At 47.8% G+C, this 21961-nt stretch overlaps 1 protein-coding gene across 5 annotated transcripts in view; it reads right to left on the bottom strand.

Moving 5' to 3' along the window:
* DPP6 (dipeptidyl peptidase like 6) overlaps positions 1–21961 on the bottom strand; it is a 956302-nt gene that overhangs the window by 79690 nt on the left and 854651 nt on the right. For all 5 annotated transcript variants that reach the window (XM_027574866.1, XM_027574864.2, XM_027574862.1 and 2 more), the window contains exon 10: positions 19699–19796. In XM_027574866.1, the coding sequence (XP_027430667.1) occupies positions 19699–19796 (98 nt within the window). The remainder of the gene's footprint in view (positions 1–19698; positions 19797–21961) is intronic.

Below are 21961 nucleotides of genomic sequence, written 5' to 3'. Positions count from 1 at the left end.
GGAACAGTTTCAGGAGAATAGGTATTAATTCTTCTTTAAATGTCTGATAGAATTCCGCTGGGAAGCCATCTGGCCCTGGGTTTTTGTTTGTTGGAAGATTTTTGATGACTGCTTCAATTTCCTTAGTGGTTATAGGTCTGTTCGGGTTTTCTATTTCTTCCTGGTTCAATTTTGGTAGTTGATATATCTCTAGGAATGCAACCATTTCTTCCAGGTTATCTAATTTGCTCGCATAGAGTTGCTCATAATATGTTCTTAGAATTGTTTGTATTTCTTTGGTGTTGGTTGTGATCTCTCCTCTTTCATTCATGATTTTGTTGATTTGGGTAATTTCTCTTTTTTTTTTGATGAGTCTGGCCAGGGGTTTATCAATCTTGTTAATTCTTTCAAAGAACCAGCTCCTAGTCTCGTTGATCTGTTCTACTGTTCTTTTGGTTTCTATTTCATTGATTTCTGCTCTGATCTTTATTATTTCTCTTCTCCTGCTGGGTTTAGGCTTTATTTGCTGTTTTTTCTCTAGCTCCTTTAGGTGTAGGGTTAGGTTGTGTATTTGAGACCTTTCTTGTTTCTTGAGAAAGGCTTGTATTGCTATATACTTTCCTCTCAGGACCGCCTTTGCTGTATCCCAAAGATTTTGAACAGTTGTGTTTTCATTTTCATATTTTTCCATGAATTTTTTAAATTCTTCTTTAATTTCCTGGTTGACCCGTTCATTCTTTAGTAGGATGCTCTTTAGCCTCCATGGATTTGAGTTCTTTCCGACTTTCCTCTTGTGATTGAGTTCTAGTTTCAAAGCATTGTGGTCTGAAAATATGCAGGAAATAATCCCAATCTTTTGGTACCGGTTGAGACCTGATTTGTGACCTAGGATGTGATCAATTCTGGAGAGTGTTCCATGGGCACTAGAGAAGAATGTGTATTCCGTTGCTTTGGGATGGAATGTTCTGAATATGTCTGTGAAGTCCATTTGGTCCAGTGTGTCATTTAAAGTCTTTATTTCCTTGTTGTACTTTTGCTTAGATGATCTGTCCATTTCAGTTGGGGGGGTGTTAAAGTCTCCCACTATTATTGTATTGTTGTCAATGTGTTTCTTTGCTTTTGTTATTAATTGCCTTATATAATTGGCTGCTCCCATGTTAGGGGCATAGATATTTACAATTGTTAGATCTTCTTGTTGGATAGACCCTTTAAGTAGGATATAGTGTCCTATTTCATCTCTTATTACAGTCGTTGTTTTAAAATCTAATTTGTCTGATATAAGGATTGCCACCCCAGCTTTCTTTTGGAGTCCATTAGCATGGTAAATGGTTTTCCACCCCCTCACTTTCAATGTAGGGGTGTCTTTGGGTCTAAAATGAGTCTCTTGCAGACAGCATGTCAATGGGTCTTGTTTTTGAAGCCAATCGGATAGCCTGTGTCTTTTGATTGGGGCATTTAGCCCACTTACATTCAGGGTAACTATTGAAAGGTATGAATTTAGTGCCATTGTATTGACTGTTACTGTATATTGTCTGTGTTCCTTTCTGATCTATGCTGCTTTTAGGTTCTCTCTTTGCTTAGAAGACCCCTTTCAATATTTCTTGGAGGGCTGGTTTTGTGTTTGCGAATTCCTTTAGTTTTTGTTTGTCCTGGAAGCTTCTTATCTCTCCTATTTTCAATGATAGCCTAGCTGGATATAGTATTCTTGGCTGCATATTTTTCTCGTTTAGTGCTCTGAAGATATCATGCCAGTCCTTTCTGGCCTGCCAGGTCTCTGTGGATAGGTCTGTTGCCAATCTAATGTTTCTACCATTGTAGGTTACATATCTCTTCTCCCGAGCTGCTTTCAGGATTTTCTCTTTGTCTCTGAGACTCGTAAGTTTTACTATTAGATGTCGGGGTGTTGACCTATTTTTATTGATTTGGAGAGGGGTTCTCTGTGCCTCCTGGATTTTGATGCCTGTTTCCTTCCCCACTTTAGGGAAGTTCTCTGCTATTATTTGCTCCAATATGCCTTCTGCCCCTCTCTCTCTTCCTTCTTCTTCTGGGATCCCAATTATTCTAATGTTGTTTCGTCTTATCATATCGCTTATCTCTCGAATTCTGCCCTCGTGATCCTGTAGTTGTTTGTCTCTCTTTTTCTCAGCCTCTTTATTTTCCATCATTTGGTCTTCTATATCGCTGATTCTTTCTTCTGCCTCATTTATCCTAGCAGTTAGGGCCCCCATTTTTGATTGCACCTCATTAATAGCCTTTTTGATTTTGACTTGGTTAGATTTTAGTTCTTTTATTTCTCCAGAAAGGGTTTCTCTAATAACTTCCATGCTTTTTTCAAGCCCAGCTAGTATCTTTAAAGTCACGATTCTGAACTCTAGGCTCGACATCATACTAATGTCCGTATTGAGTAGGTCCCTGGCAGACGGTACTACCTCTTGTTCTTTGTGCTGAGGTGATTTTTTTCGTCTTTTCATTTTGTCCAGCGGAGAATAGATGAATGAGACAAGAGAATGCTGACAGGTTAACAATGTCTCCAACAAATATACTCTATACAAATCAGAAAAGACCTGAAACCAGAGGACAAGAAAGGGAAAGAAAGAAGAGAAAAAAAAAAAAAAGGGAAAAGAAAAAGATAAAAACAAACAAAAACAGAACAAAACAAAGAAAAACAGAGTATGATCAAATATGACCAGGCTAGTCCATAGACCAGTGCCACACACTAGCTTTTGGGCATATTTTGGTCTGTTAGAAGAAAGTGCCTGCTAAAATTTTAAAGGAAGAAAGACTTATATATGTACAAAATAAGGGTTGATACAATGAAGGGATGGAAGATGACTGTAAAGATGAAAATTATAAAAGATTTTATAAAAGGAATTGATAAGATAAGAAGTTGTTTTTTAAAAAGAAAGATTTAAAAAGAAAAAGAAAAAAGAAAAAAAAGAAAAAAAAGGGAGAGAATGTGATCAGGCAGGAGAATAGAACAAAGCCATACACTAGTGATTTAGGGTATATTTTGATCTGTTAGAAGAAACTGTATCTCAAAATTTTAAAGAGAGAACAACTTATATATATATATATATGCCAAAAATAAGGGTAACTACTATGAAGGGATAAAAATATGACTCTAAAAATGAAAACTAAAAAATGTTTTTTTTTAAAAAAAGGGATTGATAAGATGTTGTTTGAAAAAGGGAAAAAGAAAAATTCAAAAAAAAACAGTTAAAAAAATTAACTTTGAAAAACTAATGAATCATGGTAAAAAAGCCATGAATTCTATGTGCAGTATTCCCCTAGCGCTAGAGTTCTCCCGTTCTCCTTGATCGGTAAACTTGGTCTTGGCTTGCTGGCTGTTCCTGCTGATTTTCTGGGGGAGGGGCCTGTTGCCGTGGTTCCCAAATGTCTTTGCCGGAGGCGGAATTGCCCCGCCCTTGTCGGTCCGGGCTAAGCAAGCTGCTCGGGTTTGCTCTCAGGAGCTTTTGTTCCCTGCAAGCTCTCGGTACAGCTTTGGAGGACCAGGGTGAGAATGGTGGCCTCCCAATCTCCACCCGGAGGAGCTGAGAACTCGGGGCCCCGCTCCTCAGTGCGCCCCCAGAGAGAAGCAGTCAATTCCATCTCCCCGGTCTCCGGACGCACTCCGTGCTCACCCGGCCTGTGACCGAGCGTTTCTATCTCTGGCACCCGACCCCGTGTGGAGTCTCCAAACCCAGCAGATCCCTGCGGTGCGCTCCCGCGCCGCTCCTCCCGGGGGAGGAAGGGGCGTCTCCCCGGCTCTGCCGCTTGTTGGGTCCCTGCTGGAGGAGCAGTGGCCCGACTGGGCCGCGGATCACAGTTTATGGCCACCCCGAGCTGAGAGCCCGCGCCTCGGCTCCGTCTCTGCAGCCGGCTTCCCCGCTCCGATCCCTGGGAGCTCTGCCGCACTCAGGCACCCCTGGTCTTTCTGTGACCCCGAGGGTCCTGAGACCCCACTGTCCCACGAGGGTTCCACCCCCCGCTTAGCCACTGGAGCGACGTCCCTCCGCGGAGCCGACTTCTAAAAGGTCCGATTTTGTGCCCCGCGGCTCTAGCACTTGCCAGAAGCGGCCGACGGAGGCCCCCTCCCCCGCCGTCTATCCTCCCGAGTATCGCCTCGGATTCACTTCTCCGCACGTCCTACCTTCCAGAAAGTGGTCTCTTTTCTGTTCAGAGTGTTGTTACTATTCTTCTCTTCGATCTCCTGTTGAGTTCGTAGGTGTTCAGAATGGTTTGATCCCTGTTCAGCTGAATTCCTGAGACCAGACGAAATCCAGGTCTCCTACTCCTCCGCCATCTTAAATCAGTCCCATAATCCAACTTTTATGATTTTCAACCTTCTCAGTTGCTGTGATTTTTGAAATAGGGCTGGATATGCTCATACCATCTGCTCAGCAAGCCCCCGGGCCTCGGGGACCTGGGTCTGTGTGTATACAGGATCTGCCTTCTCACACAACACCGTCAGGCTCCTGCTCTGAAAAGGAGCGTGGCCTTTCAGCAAGTCCTCTGCGGACGCTGCTGTGCCTGAGGGCTCGGAGCCCATTTCTTCGATCGGCTCCCTGAATATTTGTAAGCACAAAAACATTTAGCTTGGCCCTTCAGAATAACTCAGGGTCTGGGCCCAGCCCTTGCTTCATGTATAATACTTCTTATTTTTAAAATTACAACATAAACGATCCTTGGGTCCCTGCTCGGTAGATGCTAGAGACTGCTAGCTGGAGGGGCCGTGGGGATGGATGCGAGCAAACTCCTGTCTTCCTTGACTGTGGGGCCGTCGGATGCAGACATTCATATTGAGGGTGTGGTGTGGGAAGTCATAGTGTGAGCAAACATATTTCATCTGGATGAAACCAAGGAGGAAAAAGTCAGATCTCGTGGAAGGACTAGTTTTTTTTCCCCCCCCGATGGCCTTCACACTGATTAGGGAGGACCCCTTTCTTGGAAACATACATGAGTCCTATGTGTCTTTCTAGGTTTTATGGTGTTGTTTTGCACAATCTTCATATCGACCAAATAGAAGTCTTTCTTTTACTTTCCTAATTTGTGATCTGAGGCATGCTGTAGAAAAGAAGAAATAGTTGCACAACAGATCAGGACAGTTAAACCTGGACCCACTTTGTTTAGTTGTATGGACATTGGCAGGGCCCCCGATGAAGGACATGTGCAGTGCCCACCAGGGGTGGGTGCCCGCGGGCTTTGCTTCTACACCTTACTTCACGTGCAACTTGAATCCTCAGTTCCTCATCTGCGTAATATGAATTTCAAACAAACTGATGGCACCCTTAGAGATTTTATGGTGATGAAATATAATGAACCCTTGAAACAATAAAAATTATTATGGACTCCACAAAGATGACATAATATATCTCTATATAAGTAGGCGGCACGGCCTCACTGTTGGGCTGTTACTGGGCCTCCAATCATGTTGCCAGTGGTCAAAACACTGGTCTCTTTCAGGACCTCATACCGATCTCATTACTCGTATGGCAATATCTTGTCTCGAACCAACATTTCCTCATCCCGTGAACTGCATCAATGACTGGGCTTCATGCCAAAAAAGTTCCGGCTATTTAAAAAATCAAGTCGAATCACAAAGATAAAGCACGGTCAGGGATGGGCGATTTAAAAGGAAGCGATGATCTCCAGAGCCTCACAGAGAAGTGACACTCTGGAAAGAAGGACATTCTTTCACTATGTAAGATTTGTAGTGACACCATATGTTTGCGGAAAGGAAAATACAACCTTTATCCATTTCTGAAACCTTCCTTAAGAAGAATCCAGGAGTAGATAAGAAAGTTCTCTCGGTTCCTTACACACTTTCCATTTTCTCTGATTTCAAAGCTGTTGGTTACATGCGGGCTACGGGGCTGGGGGCAAGGACCGAGGCCAAGTCTGTCAGGCTACTCCTGGTGGTTTAGGGGGAAGGTCTGTTGGATTGTCCTGTTTCGGTGTGGACTGCGTGGACACATGGGGATTTCCAGCACACACTAGCATCCGGTTGGCAAATCTGAGGTAGTCTTTACCAACTTTGTGTCAATTTCCCTCTAAATCACAAAAAAAAGATACAAAATCACGATACCCCTAAAAGTGAGTGTTGAAAATCTCCAGCAGCCATAACACAGCTGGAGAAGCATGAAACCACAAAACGGGCTGCCCACCCCATACTTCACTCTATGAGGCAAGCAGCAGCCAGGCAGGAGAATATGATTCTCCTCCCCGGGGACTCATTCTTCCTCAGAAACCCTGACCTTGCACCACCCAGAAATTTGGGAAGTCAAACCTTTGCTACCTTAGTGTTACAGAGGATCATGATTTTTCATAGATGCCTATTGACTTAGAATGTCAAAAATAAAAAAATTCTAAAGATGGAAGAAAACGCTCAACTCTGCCCAGTAGAGGCACACCAGATGGATAGAGGTTAGACTCTGTCTTCCGATTCCATCTGAAGGTTCAAGCAGCACCCAAAGTTCAGAGTCAAAAATAACCCTCCCGTGGCGCGTGCTACCAGGTGTCAGGCATGGGTGGATGTCTCCTTCCTGGGGTGGAGAACGACAAAGGTCGTCATACAACACAGATGGAGGGAAGGGGGAATTAGGCTGACAACATAAAAGCAGAACATATTGGGACGCCTGGTGGCTCAGTCGTTAAGCGTCTGCCTTCGGCTCAGGTCATGATCCCAGGGTCCTGGGATCGAGCCCCGCATCAGGCTCTCTGCTCGGCAGGAAGCCTGCTTCTCCCTCTCCCACTCCCCCTGCTTGTGTTCCTGCTCTCGCTCTCTCTCTCTGTCAAATAAATAAATAAATAAAATCTTTGAAGAAAAAAAAAAGGCAGAACATAACCCTGAGAATATAAGATGAGATAAAGAGGGGAGATGAAAGACTCTAGGGAAACCAGTTCTGAAGGTGAGAGAAATTGGACTCAGAGAAACTGAGGAAAATTTGGGAAGCTCTCCCAGAAGGCAGAGGAAGGCGAAAGGAAGGAACGGGGACTGTCCTGTCTGAGGCCGTCAGAGCTTCCTGCAGAGAAACCAGAGTGATGGGGAGAGGAACCATCTCCCAAATTCAAAGACGAGATGGCGACGTGCGCACAACAGCATCTGAACGTGCAGGTGAGAAGGGTTTTCCATATTCCAGGGAAGTTAATAAAATGCCTAAATATGTTCTGATAGAATCTCTGAGTTCTAAGGAAAGAGAAATCTCACTATAAACTAGGAATAAGGAAATATGTTTTGACAAATGATCAAAATTTAGGCGGATATCAAATTTCTCTACTGTTCTAGGTTGAGGGGGTATTTAACATTCTGGTGTTTTTAATAAGCGTATCTTCTACTTGAATATACCCTATACTGAAAACAACTCAAAAGGCTCAAAATTAAAAGCTAGACATGTAAGAAGATAATCCCTAAAGTAAATCATCCATAGCTAGTCCAAAACCACTATCAATTTATTACAAATTTGAAGTAAATATCAGAAGTGATTAAGTGACAAAAACATTGTGACATAAAAGAAATATTGGGTGAATATCTCATAGAATTATAAATATTTAGCAAGTTTTCAAAGCACATTAAAAACAAAAGGTAGCATAATATTCCATTGTATAGATGGACCACATCTTCTTTATCCATTCATCTGTTGATGGACATCTTGGCTCTTTCCATAGTTTGGCTATTGTGGACGTTGCTGCTATAAACAGCGGGGTGCACGTACCCCTTCGGGTCCCTACATTTGTATCCTTGGGGTACTGAGTCATATGGTAGCTCTATTTTCAACTTTTTGAGGAACATCCATACTGTTTTCCAGAGTGGCTGCACCAGCTTGCCTTCCCACCAACAGTGTAGGAGGGTTCCCCTGTCTCCGCATCCCCGCCAACATCTGTTGTTTCCTGACTTGTTAATTTTAGCCATTCTGACTGGTGTGAGGTGGTATCTCATTGAGGTTTTGATTTGGATTTCCCTGATGCCGAGCGATGTTGAGCACTTTATACAATGGAATATTATGCAGCCTTCAAAAGGAATGAGATCTTGCCATTTGCAACGACGTGGATGGAACTGGAGGGCGTTATGCTGAGCGAAATAAGTCAATCAGAGAAAGACATGCTTCATATGACCTCACTGATATGAGGAATTCTTTATCTCAGGAAACAAACAGGGTTGCTGGAGTGATGGGGGGTGGGAGGGACGGGGTGGCTGGGCGATAGACATTGAGGAGGGTATGTGCTATGGTGAGCACTGTGAATTGTGCAAGACTCTTGAATCACAGACCTGTACTTCTGAAACAAATAATACATTATATGTTAAAAAAAAAAAAAGAAGAAGAAGGAGGGGAAGAATGAAGGGGGGGAAATCGGAGGGGGAGACGAACCATGAGAGACGATGGACTCTGAAAAACAAACTGAGGATTCTAGAGGGGAGGGGGTGGGGGATGGGTTAGCACGGTGATGGGTATTAAAGAGGGCACGTTCTGCGTGGAGCACGGGGTGTTATGCACAAACAATGAATCATGGAACACTACATCAAGAACTAATGATGTAATGTATGGTGATTAACATAACAATAAGAAAGCATACAGCACAATGATGAAACAGAAAGAGACATTTAAGAGAATGGAAGAAAAAGATACCACGTTCCTGGAATGGGAAGCTAAATGTGGTCAAGTACTTTTCAAAATGACGATCCATCCGGGAAGGCCTGAACTGATTCTACTGAAGCTTCCCGAGGGCAGAGACCACATTACCTTACTCATTTCTGCATCTTCAGCCCCTGCAAGGTGCTTCACCCATGGTGAATACTGAATGGTTTTTAAAGGAATAAATTTAATTCTAACAGAAAGACCAGTGGATTTCTTTGCTGAGAGGAGATCATCTAATAAAATACATCAAAAACTAATGATGTATTATATGTTAGCTAACTGCACATAATAAAAAATAATTCTAAAGTTCACATGTAAGAAGAAATGGACAAAAATAGCCAAGATAACAGGTTCTGAAAAAGACTCACAAGAGGGATTTATACCAAGAGTTGCCCATGAGAGACCAGGCTATACGTCATTTACTGATGGAACTGTCTTAAGTCACAATGTTTTACCCAAGACCACAATAGTTTATATAATAATTTAATTTCTAATGAGAATGTCATCAGAAAAGAAAGTGACATATGATCCAGAAAACAGTGGCTCCAACCCGGGACAGCAGTTGGGGGGGTGTCTCAGGACAGTCTTGTCGCAGATGTGGTAGAGAATAATCAGTGCCCGCTGGGGTGTGCAGCGGAGGGTACTTGGGAAGACAGGTGTGGGGTAACGAGCAATGTAACAGAATACCTAACAGAGTCTGGGGGGCAAATAATGAGAGTAAGATAAAATGGAATGTTCCAAGTCAAAAATAAAACAACTTAAAACTCCAGGAAAAACAAAACACTGGACAAAAACGAGATGCAGCTCTAGCATGAAAGACAATTACTTACGATGAAGTCACTGCTATTTATTGGTTTTAACTTCTTAGAATCAACTTAAAGATAAGTAAGGAGATTTAGATATGGTTACAGGACAGAAAGCAAATGCCATCAGTCTCAATGATATAAATGTAAAAAAGGAGATGACAGAGTTTCTAGGAGCCAGACAGGGGCAGGAGAGGAACCTGGAGGAAAACACAGGACCAGTATCTTCATCTTTCAAACCGGGGAGTTATGAATTCTTAAGTTTATACAGGTAAGTAACAGAGGAAATTAAAATGCACATATATGGAGAAGGTGGAAGGGCATAAGGGTGAGTGTGCCCATTTCTCGTCTATCATAAGAAAGAAACAAGTTAATAATGCACAAATTAGTAAAAACAAATAATAAAGTTAATATAAATTAATAAGATAACAAATTAATAAAAATAAAATATATAAACACATTATTTAGTAATAGGAGGGTTACTATCGGGGAAAACCATACAAGGAGGTAAAAGTCATCTCCATCTGGGGGTGGGACGGGTAAGTGGGGAGGGACTGTTGTTCTTCCATAACCCCTTCTGCATGGTTTTACTTTGAAGCATTAATATGCAACACTTTGACTAAAAGGAAACACAAAGTTACAACTAAAAAATAATTAAGAAAAAGATCAATGCATGGAGCTGTCAAGAAACATGTTAGTGACCCGGACCAGGCTGAGTCTGTGGGCTACCACATGCGGGGACTTAGGGAGAGGTGCCCACCCTCGGTGGGCACGTGGTCGAGGCTGCTCTGGGTGCTTCCGGCCACACTGAGTTTGTAGGAATGAGATTTTTTTTTTTTAAGCTACTGAAGAATTGACATTACAAGAAAAGTGGGCAGGAGAGGGCAAATCAGCCACAGAACACTTCATTAATTAATTACCTTGACAAGTCAATGAAAATCTAAGCACACATAGAAGTGGTGAGATCAGATGGATGGGCAGCACACTGAGTGAGTGGACTGTGCCAGGGAGAAGGTGCTGTGAGGTCTGATGGTCTTTCAGCCTCTGCAGTAAACCATGGAGCGTTTCTCTTTTTGTCCAGTGAGGAGGTCAGGCAGCGAGTGTGGCTGGAGCAGGGAGGGTGCAGCTCGTGGCTGAAATGAACACTGCCCGGGGCGGCTGGCCCGCTCACGCGGGCTTCACAGGTATTCTCAACGGTGGCCAAGATCTCAGCTGAATTTTTCACCAAACAGAACAGTTTCTTATTTCTTTTCTTTTTCCTTTTTTTCTTTCTTTCTTTTCTTTTTTACCAAACAGAACAGTTTCAACTGGAACCTACATAAACAAACAATACACATTTTGTCCTCTGTCCTTTTCAAGAAAGAAAAAACAAAAGGACCAAGTGTCTTGGAGAAGGTTTCCTTCTTTTAAAACCATACTCGAGGGCTATTGCTCTGATGTGCTGAATTTTCTTGAGACGCTCCTGTGATTTCTGAGTTTTACAGCATGGGGGCCTCTGTGAGGCTGTCCTCGGGCAGGTGGCCGTGCAGCTGTGACTGGTGCCAGCCTGGGGGCCCAGCTGACTTGTGTCCTAGGTCTGTCCCTCTCAAGGCCCTCTTCCCCGGAGAATGGTGCTTGCTCCCAGTGCGTTTTCGCTGCGCTTCCTCGGCGGAGGCGTTGTAAGCGCTCAGGTGGGCGCCGTTTACCGCCCCCCCCCCCCCCCGCCTGCCGCCAGGCAGGGACTTCTGCACCGGGAACGTGTAGCTCCCAGGCCGTGCAGCACCACGAACCCCTGGGCCCACCTTCCCCAGACTGGAAGTCCCAGACAGCCTGCTTTTGCTCTTGGAGTCTGCGGGCATCTCTGGCCCTACTACAGACGCTGAAAACACGGGTGGGAAGAGAGTCCCCGGACCCAGCATCCTCCACCAGGCCACATCCACCCCTCCTTCCTCGAACCTTTCCCGGCACCTGCGATTTGTGCCATCTTGTCTCAGATCATCATGCAGTACCAATTCTTCTTGACCATTAGCCAGGCTGGGAGCTCCTTGAGGCAATGAGCAAAGTCATGATCCAGGACCCAGGCTTGGGTACCTACAGAGGAAACCCATATAATTCTTACAGCTTGAGTCACACTGTCTCTCGAGGGGAGAGTGGTGGGGGGAAGTGCCTAAGGAGAACCTAGAGGGACTTTAGAGTGTGGGAAGGAACTCAGTGTCAATGAAGCGAACAGTAGTTAGAGTTGGCCACGCCCCTGGGAGCTGTCGATGCCCCCAGCAGTGAAGGCAAGTGGAGGAATAATGTGACCAGTGTATGATGGGACAGATGTGGCTACAGAGAGCCCTGAGTCCCCTTGACCGTGGCCTCTCGACGGGGCCTGTGTGGGTGCAGGTGATGCATCCGTGGTTGCACATCGACCTCGCTATGATCACTGCACTCATCCCATTGACGCTGGGAAGGAAGCGTGGACAGAGATGGGGGAGCCTGTCTCCATGGTCCTGTGCACACGGACTCGGGGTTGCAGAACACGCCCCCTGCGGCCACCGCACTCAGGGAGGTTGCGCCCTCCCCCAGGGACAGCAGCAGACAGTAATGATGGCAGGGTCAGCCCAGTCTCTACCACAGGGGACAGAGGCAGTGGCAGAGACCGTCTCTGTACCCACGCCTGATTATCAAAGTCAGCAGTCCTCTAAGTGTGGTCCCCGACCAGCAGCACCTGGGAAGGTTGGAAATACACATTCTCAGGCCCACCCCAGACCCACTGAATCCAAAACTCTGTGGGTGGGGCCGCAAAGTATGGTTGGACGAGGCCCCAGGGGATTCCAGCGGTGCTCCAGTTTGAGGACCACAATCTCAGTGAGCCACATGACACGCTGGTGAGAACAGCTCCAAGGGCCATTTAGTGACAGAGCTCCATGTCCATCTCTGCCCTTACTAAGTGTTCTTTGGAAGAATAAATGTAATGGTGGGCAGATAAGGTGCTCTGCAATAAAGAGAAGTTGGTTGCAGTGAAAGGAGGGGAGAAAAGAGGATTTAAAGCAGAATGATTTACGAAGGTGAGATGGAGCAGGGCTTTGGAAGACACAAGGACTGATCCAATGTTGAGATGAAGAGAGATGCTAAGATATTCTGATAATCACAGAAAATAGATGATCATATTTTGAGAGCCTTAGAAATTGCATTTTAAAAAGAACACAATACCAAAATATGAATAGGAAACAAAAGATTCCTGGAAGAAATGCTACCGATTTCCTCTTTATTCTAAAGTACTTTGTCTGCCAACGAATAACACATGTTCATCCAAAGAGCATTTAGGGAGGGTTGAGCACTGTGCAGAGATGGTTCCAGATGCTGGTGACACAGAGATCTAAGAGCTCCCAGTGTGTGGGGAGACAGACAACCCCTCCTTTCAGGGCAGGGTAAGGACTGCCCTACGGTGAGGAGGATGTCCGTGGAGCGAAAAGCACAAGTTGGCTGAGAAAACATTACAACGATCCCACAAATCTCCCCCCAAAGGTGCCTTCAAATCAAAATAAAGAGACTCTTCCTGGTAAGCAGTATTTGAATTTTTTATGAGTCCATTTGTTTGCCATAAAATATTAATAAGGCATTGTCTCCCTCACAGGGATTAATGTGCTGTGTCACTTCTTGGTATTCCAAATTCTGGCAAAGGTTCCAACAGTTGTGTGGCCATAAAGGGCAAAGGAACAAAAGGTCTGTTTATCTGAAATAAAGAGCCTGCAATTAACTCTGGCATTTTCTCAGCAATGCTCATTCCATGAATAAAACCAGAGCAAAAAAATACTCTGAGAAATTTAAAAAAAATGTTCTTTAATAGGCATTGTTGAGCAAACTGAAACAATACCAAATACCAAGTATTGCCTATGCCCTATATCTGAGCATGTCCTCAGAGCCATCACATAATTATATAAAAATATCTGCAGGCTGATTGCATTTTGCAGAATATAAAAGTGATGTGACTGTAAGACAAATTACTATCCGATGTATATTTCCATCATTTCATTTTTGATGGAGTAACAGATCATGTTATCTTTCCCTTCCATCATAGGGGCTGGCTATAACGCTGGGCAAACTGTCAGGATGAGGGAGAAGGAAGTGAGAGAGGTGCTATCCTAGGGATGGTGGAGTCCTTATTCAACAGTTTATGTGCTTTGAACATGAAGGGATTCATTGAAGAGGAGACATAGAGGCACGTGATGGAGGTGATGGGGGTGAAGGTTATAGTGATGGTGGTAGTGGTGGTGATGGTAATGATGGGGTGGCGGCAGTGGTGGTGATGGTGGTGGTGGTGATGGCGGTGATGGTGGTGATGGTGGTGGCTGGTGATGGGGGTGGTGGTGGTGGTTGGTTATGGTGGCAGTGATGGTGGTGGTGATGGTGGTGGTGATGGTTGTGATGGTTATGGTGGTGGTGATGGTGGTGGTGGTGGTGATGGTGATGGTGGTGGTGATGGTGGTGGTGATGGTGGTGGTGGTGGTGATGGTGATGGTGATGGTGATGGTGGTGGTGATGGTGGTGGTGATGGTGGTGATGGTGGTGGTGGTGGTGATGGTGATGGTGGTGGTGATAATGATGGTGGTGGTGGTGGTGGTGGTGGTGCTGATGGTGGTGACAGTGATGATGGTGGTGGTGGTGGTGGTGATGGTGGTGGTGATGGTGGTAGTGGTGGTGGTGATGGTGGTGGTGGTGGTGATGGTGATGGTGGTGGTGATGACGGTGGTGATGGTGGTAGTGGTGGTGGTGATGGTGGTGGTGATGGTGATGGTGGTGGTGGTGGTGGTGGTGTTGATGGTGGTGACAGTGATGATGGTGATGGTGGTGGTGATGGTGGTGGCGGTGATGGTGGTGGTGACAGTGATGATGGTGGTGGTGATGGTGGTGATGGTGATGGTGGTGGTGATGGTGGTGATGGTGGTGATGGTGATGATGGTGGTGGCAGTGATTGTGGTGATGTTGGTGGTGGTGGTGGTGGCGATGGTGGTGGTGATGGTGGTGGTGCTGGTGGTGATGGAGGTGATGGTGCTGGTGGTGATGGCGGCGGTGGTAGTTATGGTGAATGTGGTTGAGATAGGTGGTGGCAGTATAGTTACTGATGGTGCTGGGGCTGAGGTCACTAGTAACGGGGACCCTGTTTTTGTGTGATGCTTCCATTGCTCTGATGACCTCTGTCCTCCCCCACTTTCCTAGTGAAGACCTGTATTGGATTCACTGTACCAATCTCCCAGCGAGTCCCTATTTGGTATGGATGGAGCAGGAAGAAGGCTACATTTCCTTATCATGGGTGGTGGGTAAGGAAGAGGCAGCTGGTGGCAGAGGAGGCCACGAGAATGTAAGCTCCTAGGACCTGCAGAAGTCTAGACCATGTGCACAGTTAGAAGCAGAGAGCCGCGTGTATACACAGCGATAGCTAGGTCTTTACATACTGCAGAGTGAAAAAGACAGGAAATAGGTCCACACACACACATAAATTTATACATCTGTATCTATGTACATCACAATGCCACTTATGCAAAATGAGTGCGCACACATACAAACAGCAATACAGATTTTACCAACATTAACGGGGAGAGAGGGGACTCAAATAGATTTAAAGAGGTGCCTGTGGAGTAACTTCTCTGACATTGGCCATAGCAACATCTTTCTAGATATGTCCCCGAAGCAAGGGAAACAAAAGAAAAAACAAACTATTGGAAATACATCAATATATAAAGCTTCTGCACAGCGAAGGAAACAAGCAACAAAACTAAAACACAACCTAGGGAATGGGAGAAGATATTTGCAAATGATGTATCCGATAAAGGATGAGTATCCAAAATATATAAAGAACTGATACAACTCATCATCCAAAAAAACCAAATAATCCAATTTAAAAATGGGCAGAAGACACGGATAGACATTTTTCCAAAGAAGACATCCAGATGGCCAACAGACACATGAAAGGATGCTCAACATCACTCATCATCAGGGAAATGCAAATCAACACCTCAGTGAGATATCACCTCACCTGTCAGAATGGCTACAATCAACAACATGGGAAAAAAGTATTGGTGAGGATGCAGAGAAAGGGCAACCCTCGTGCACTGTTGATGGGAAAGCAAACTGGTGCAGCCACTGTGGAAAACAGTGTGGAGGGTCCTGGATAAATTAAAAATAGAACTACCTTACGATGCAGTAATTGCACTACTGGGTATTTACCCAGAAAATACAAAAACACTAATTCAAAGGGATGCATGCACCCCTGTGTTTATAGCAGCACTGTTTACAAGAGCCAAGATATGGAAGCAGCCCATGTGTCCGTGGACTGATGAATGGATAAAGAAGATGTGGTATGTACACAATGGAATATCACTCAACCAAAAAAGGAACAAAATCTTGCCATTAAAGAGTCCCATCTGAAAACCTAAGACGGGCAGAGAGAAAGTTCTGCCTTCCCTACAGCATCCTATGTTCAAGAAGGCAGGAGCCGTCAATGGCTAAACATTGCTAAACGCTTGGTTCTTAGAAAGGTACCAAACAACCAAAGAAATCTCAATCTTCGAGAATCCTACCGGAGTGAGATTTTATTGGCTACGTGTTCAGTTCATTGGCCCATCGACAAAGGTTTCCTTCCTGAGCTTGTCTGGCATTCCAGGCCCCGCTCCAGACCCAAGTCCCGGCTCCCGGACTTTCCTTCTGGCTGGCAGGCAGGGAAAGGACGCGGTGAACAAAGTATACAGAATATCCTGCTGGGATGAGTGCTCGGAAGGAAACTGAGGCTGGGAAAGGAGGGAGTGGGGCTGTGACTTGAGCAAGGTCACCGGGGCGTGCTCAGGAAGCAGCACGTTTGATCAGGACCCACAGGGCATGGGCGCTGCCCCTCAGCCACAGGGGAGGGGTTTCCCTGCAGATGGAGCGCGGGTGCAAGCCCCCTAAGGGGGCTCAGGTGCATCCCTGAGGAGGGCTACAGAGACGTGGGATAAGGGTGTGGGGTGGCTCTGGTGTGGGCAGATGGGGTGGGGTCCCCGGAGAAGGAAAGAAAGGTGAGACATGGCTTTCTCAACATGAGAGGGGTCATTTTTGGCCGCCAGCCTGCCCGGCGCTCCTTGCCAGAGCACATTTCTAGTGGAACTGCCTGGGATATGTTAAATCCCGGAAAAACAGACCTCAGCAGCTCATGATTTTAAGGGAACAAAAGAATGTAGGAATAGACAGCCACCCAACAGGCCAGGAGAGGGAGCGGCTTTCTGGGGGTGGCAGGAGGGGACGGGGAGAGTCCTGAGCCAGTGGTCTAGGAGGGCCCAAGCAGGGGTCACTAGGAGATGGGAGGGAGGGGGCAGTGTCGGGGAAGACCTGCACAAGGCAGACAGGAAAGTCAGAGGCCCGAGCACCAGAGGACGGAGGTGCTCTGACCCGAGGCAGCAGGATCATGGAAGGAGATCGGGAAGTCTGTTCTGACCGTGTCCAGTTTGCAAAGCCATTTAGAGATTATCAGATTTGTCTGAGACCTGTGAAGGGGCAATGAGCTCGCTGGGCATTATTCCTCCAGCGCAACCCTGGGCTCTGCGTTTGATTCACTGGGGACCTGTCCCGCGGGTGTAAGCAGGTGGATCAGCTATCCCCAGCGGTCACCGTCGAGGGCCCCGCTGGATCTATCACCCAGCAGACTGACCCTGACTCCTCTCTGCTAAGCTGCTCACATACACCCAGCTTTGCAAATGCCTCTGCTCTGGTTCCAACACCTGCCCGCTCTCCTAAGGAGCTAATGAGTTCAATCAAATCCTCGGCACATGTTCATTTACTTTGCCTAGAGCATCGCGACCTGGAGCTGCTGAGGGTGTGGCTGGATACGTGAGCCGCTGCCAGGACAGGTGAGGCTCAGTTCTGAAGCCGAGGGCTGCCAGCCAGCCTCCAGGGAGTACCAACAGCCACAAGACGGGGTGACTGCACCATGTCATCTGATTTTTACAACCGGTCCTCTTAGTAATGTTCATCTCCATCCTACAGATGAGGGACCCGAAGCAGGGCTGGTGCAGTCACTTCCCCAAGGCCCCAGGACTGGGATCTGAATGCAGAACCTTCACTCTGAACCAGCGGTTCTGCAGGTGGGGACATCTGGCCAAGACGGGGACAGTCACAACTCGGTGGGGGGGTTGCTCCTGGCATCTGAGGGGTGGGGCCGGGGCTGCTGTGAGCACCCTGCAGTGCCCCCCCGCCCCGCAGCAAAGAGTCACCAGGCCCCAAACGTCATAGTGCCCAGCTCAAGAGAGGGCTGTCACCCGCCCATGAGCTCGGCATCCCCCACACCACGCGCTTCTTGGTGGCCCTACTCAGCCCGCGGTTATTCAGCTGCCCGTAATGATGCGTTCGGTCTGACCCCGTCCCCACATCGGATGCTCCGCGCTTTGTTCCCCACTATGCACAGCTGGTAATGTCACTGCTTAATACACGTCCACTCCCATTTGTTCTCTGGTTTCTGATCTACCTGGGCCCACTTCGGAAACAATCTCAAGGCCGTGTGACAGAGAAAGTACGAGAAAGCATGACTTCCCCACATTACAGATTTACATTGCACATGAGGTGCATTATTGCATTTCGCCCACGAAATGAGAGCAGAAAACCCGAAACCAGCATCTGAACTTCCAGCCCTGACTGAGGCTAATTTTTCATTGTCCTTGAAGCTAATCAAGCCTGCGGAAACAGCATCACCAAATTGACTAAATGAGATTTTCAATTAACTCAAACAGATGGCTTAAATTTTCCAGGTGACTTTCCATATTAATTCGGTGAGTTTGCTGGACCAGGCCCCGGGAGGCCTGGCAGGGATGGGGGCTGAGAGGGAAACAATGAAATACTGGATCTTTAGGAGAGAAGACAAAGCAATAACCTGAACTTTCCTTCTACCCCCGCAAAAGCGTTATCAGCCAAATCGATTCAACGCCCCCCTTCCCCGCCGGCCAGCGCACACGGAGAGCCCTGGGAACCCCGAGACTGGCTCTTGGGGGCCAGATTCATTAGCCTCTGGGGACACCGCGACCCTCTGACACAGAGGAGACCCATCCCGGGCAGGAGACAGGCAGTGAGGAGCGATTTATATTTATAGAGCACAGACTTCTCTGCTTGGTCTGCCTGCCCGAGGACCTCCGCATTTTACTTTCCCCCGAGCGGGAAAGTTGGAAGAACCTCCATGGAAGTCTGCACCGGCTCAGGCTTGTGAGGTGTGCGCAGACGGGTCTCACTAAGGGAGTCACCGCGGGAGAAGACCACATCATTCACAGAAGACCAGCAGTGCCAAGTGCCCGAGCACCAGGCCCCGGGGAAGGCCTGTGGAGACGCCGGAGTGGACGGGGCCACGGCTCCTGCCCTTCCAGAAGCTGCCCGGAAGCCACTAATAAGGTGGAGTTCTGAAACTCATAGTAAAAGCCTGAGCTAGAGTTATGGCAAAATTTGGGGTGGGAGTCTGCTGAGTCTCAGAATGCATCATTGTCGGCTTCACTGGGCCCTCTTCTGGGCTTACGGTCCGTCAATGGGAGGGTCCTGGTGCCCGCACACTGGGTTCCTCTTTTTTCAGTCTCCCATCAATACCCACCCCACAGAGAGCTTGAATGATGATGTAAATGGGCTCTGGAAGTATCCTCGGTCCCCAGGCTGTTTGAAATCTGGGACAGGATGAAACCGATACCAGAGTCCCCTTCACTTAGCTAGATCTACTCCATCGTTTTGATTAAACAAACAAACAAACAAACAAACAAACAAAACTACCCAAACCAGACGTTAATGGTGACAGGACAGTTATCTTTGTCAAACTGCTCTACCACCTCCACGGGTTAGCTCACCAACTAGGAGATGTGGCTTTATTGGAATAGGATTCACCACCGGTTCCTGGAGCCAGCAAAGTGTAGAAATGTTCTAAAGTAATGCTCTTAAATGGGGCGCCATTTACGGAGCATCCAATGACGTGGACCTTCTGGGTGAAGACTGCATGTGTTCATGCAGCGGATGTTCTGCAGCACCCACCTGCGTGAGGCAGTACGCCCGGCTGGAGCTGTGCAGCTGGCCAGACATGCCCCTTCCCAAGGAGCCCGGCCTTCCGGGAAGCGTAGTCTGCTCCCGATTAAGGTGAGCAAGAGCAGGGCTGGTTTGAATGATGTTCCTTCACAGAAAACTGAACCATGAAGCAGTCACGAAAGCTTTAGAAAGTGTTACCTTTTTCTTGGATGTTTAAATTAGCAGCAAAATAAATCTGGAAGGACCCTGTAAATGAACATTCATCTCATTTTTTTTAACATAACAGAGAAAAGGAAGCAGACCTCATCCGTGGATCATCGGGTGGCATCATCTCTAGATCGTGGGTGGGTCCATTTAAGCCAATGACGTGCAGGGAAATGCTGGGGTTTTCACATCCAGCCTGGGAAGTAAAGGGGAGGAGACGTGAGTAAGCTCTCCTGTGGGGCGGTGTCTTCTTGCTGCGGATCCCTCCCCAGGGGAGGCACAGGCAGGACTCTGGGGCTCAGGAGTCCTGAGCAACCCTGGCTGAGAGCAGGTCACTCATGCACAGAACCTTACAAAGGGCAAGAGATAACTGGACCAGTGTCCTTCCTTCCCCAGGAAGCCTACCCCCTCCTCATGCCTCCTAGTGCCTCCTGACTATCAACATGGGAGGCGGAAAGGGAACTGGACAAGGAGCAGGAAAGGAATTCCTGGAGGCGATACCAAGAGGTGGCGTGCTGACGGCGAGGCACGCGGCGGAGAAGGCTGATGAATGCTGGCCGTGGCCCAGCAGGGGCGGGAGGGAAGTCCCTGGAAAAGAAGCTGGGTGGGTTCTGCTCTGCGTCACTGCTCCCCCCCACCGTGCTCCCTCTTCTAGGGGAAGAGCACTGCTAGGAAGGGGAAGGGGAAGGGGAAGGGGAAGGGGGGGCATTCTTCGTCAGCGGGACCGCTGGGTCTCGCGGACACTCTCGCTCCCTCCGCACCCTGCACGCAGACATGGCAGGTTCGCCACCACAGGACAGGAGTCCGGTGGGGTCACCAACTCATGCCTCTGATTTGGGAGAGGGTACCACGGGGCAAGTGACACCTCAATTCTGGGCATTCTCTTGGCTAGCATAGGATGCTTTTCCATTAAAATATGAACCACCTGGGGTCTCATAATTCCAATTCACCCATATCCCAGACTTCACTGGAAAACCACTGGAAAATCAAGATGGCTTTTGGGCCATCACTCCTAAATTGGGGAACCTCCCGTAAAAGGGTTCACTAGGGAAACCACTGCATCCCTGGGTGGTTAGAGGGGCCGGGCGGCCATTGCCACACTGCGTGTGTGGGGTGGGGCATAGAGGGGTCCAAAGATTCGGCATTATTTAACGGTTTCCAACTAAAACTCTGGGTCTTCCACATGATGTAGAGTTAAGTCCAGTCAAGACCAGCTGAAAAAGGAGTGAGAGAATTCTGTCCGCAGGCAAACCCACGTGGTGTGTTATCTTAGGCGCTCCCAGAATGGCTGACAATGGCCATGTCCCCAGAGGAGGCCTGTTCCTCCACACGGGACCTCCCTGGACACTGGCCACACCAACCAGAGAGCTGTGGACTGAATGCCTGTGTCCCCCACCTCCCAAATCCAAAATTCCTGTGTCGAAGCCCTGAGCCCCAGTGAGATGGTATCTGGAGGTGAGGCCTTGGGGAGGCGACTAGGGTTGGTGAGGTCATGAGGGTGGGGCCCCAAGATGGATTCGTGCCCTCATATGGAGAGACAGAAACACCAGAGCTCACTGGCTCTCAGCTGTATGAGGACACAGAGGGAAGGCAGGGTCTGCAAGCCAGAAACACGGTCCTTCCCCAGAACCCCACCTTCCTGGCACCCTGATCTCCGACTCCGAGCCTCCAGGACCGTAAGAAGTAAATGTCTGCTGCTACGGAGCCCGAGGTGACTGTACATCTGGCGTTTCCTTCTCTGGCCCGGGGCTCATGCACCTCACTGGCCTCCCTTGTCCCCCACTGCCCCTCCTGCTGCAAACTGCAGGCTGGCGTGTCTTGTCTTCCCTGGTGCACAAGGCACCTGGCATCAGCTCTCAGAGCCCTCCAATGGCTCGGGAGCCAGGGCTCAGTGCTCGCTGGCAGAAGGCTGAGGGATCCTTCCAAGGTGGCCCAAGGTGGGAAGTGAGCGCCTGGCAGGTGCAGGCAGAGAATGGCTCGCCTCCATCTGGCCCCCGGGCCCTAGCATGGTTTAGTGAAGCCAAGGGGCAGCAGGGCAGCTGCATCCACTCTGTCAGACATCAGCGTTTCTCCAGTTGAGTGGGCTGCAGAAAATTTGGCATCAGGTCCTCCCTTCGTGCCAGGATGCTGCGATTCGCTAACAAAGCAAGGTTTAGACGTTTGTACCCCCTCCACACTCCACTGCACCCTTGCTGTTCTGCAGGCTCTCTGGGCCAACAACTTGGCCTGGGAAGCAATCAGAGACTCCGGGTCAGAACAGGACCAAGCACAAAACAGCCCAGCCCGGACCCAGGGGACCAGGGGCAGACAGAGATCCCTCTGACCTCCCAGAGCCAAATTCTAAACTAGGGATTTGAGGAC

Source organism: Zalophus californianus, chromosome 12 (assembly GCF_009762305.2).
Source record: "Zalophus californianus isolate mZalCal1 chromosome 12, mZalCal1.pri.v2, whole genome shotgun sequence".
Classification (NCBI taxonomy): Eukaryota; Metazoa; Chordata; class Mammalia; order Carnivora; family Otariidae; genus Zalophus; species Zalophus californianus.
This window is presented reverse-complemented; position numbering and strand designations above follow the sequence as displayed.